This window comes from Penaeus monodon, chromosome 24, assembly GCF_015228065.2.
Source record: "Penaeus monodon isolate SGIC_2016 chromosome 24, NSTDA_Pmon_1, whole genome shotgun sequence".
Lineage (NCBI taxonomy): Eukaryota > Metazoa > Arthropoda > Malacostraca > Decapoda > Penaeidae > Penaeus > Penaeus monodon.
This window is the reverse complement of record NC_051409.1, coordinates 35,935,864-35,936,185: the sequence shown is the minus strand read 5'-3', so window position 1 is coordinate 35,936,185 and position 322 is coordinate 35,935,864. Positions and strand designations below refer to the sequence as shown.

General features: G+C 50.6%; 1 protein-coding gene across 1 annotated transcript in view; it reads left to right on the top strand.

Annotated features, from left to right (window-relative positions):
* Positions 1 to 322, top strand: part of LOC119588753 — a gene marked incomplete in the record, with an annotated part of 6,218 nt that overhangs the window by 5,648 nt on the left and 248 nt on the right. The window contains 1 exon segment of the mRNA XM_037937391.1: positions 64 to 307. Coding sequence (XP_037793319.1) covers positions 64 to 307 — 244 coding nt within the window.

The window sequence follows — 322 nt, the reverse complement described above, 5'->3', positions numbered from 1 at the left end:
AGTAGTTAAAACAAGTGCTCCTAATTATCATATCTTATAATCTCCTTGATGCAATCTTAACAGGAGCGGACTACAGGCCCTACGGTTACATGTGGGTAGGCTTCACCCGCGAGACCGGCGAGTGGGCCAACCTGGATGGGGTGCCCTTGTCCACTTACTCCAACATGTGGCGGGAAGGTCATCCACACGACATGAACATGCACGTTTACATCGAGGACGTCACCATGACCTCTGGTGAACAATCAAAAGGACGATTCTATGCTTCATGCACGATGAATGAGACACTCGAGAGAGCACTGTGTCGGGCCTTTCCCCGCAGCTT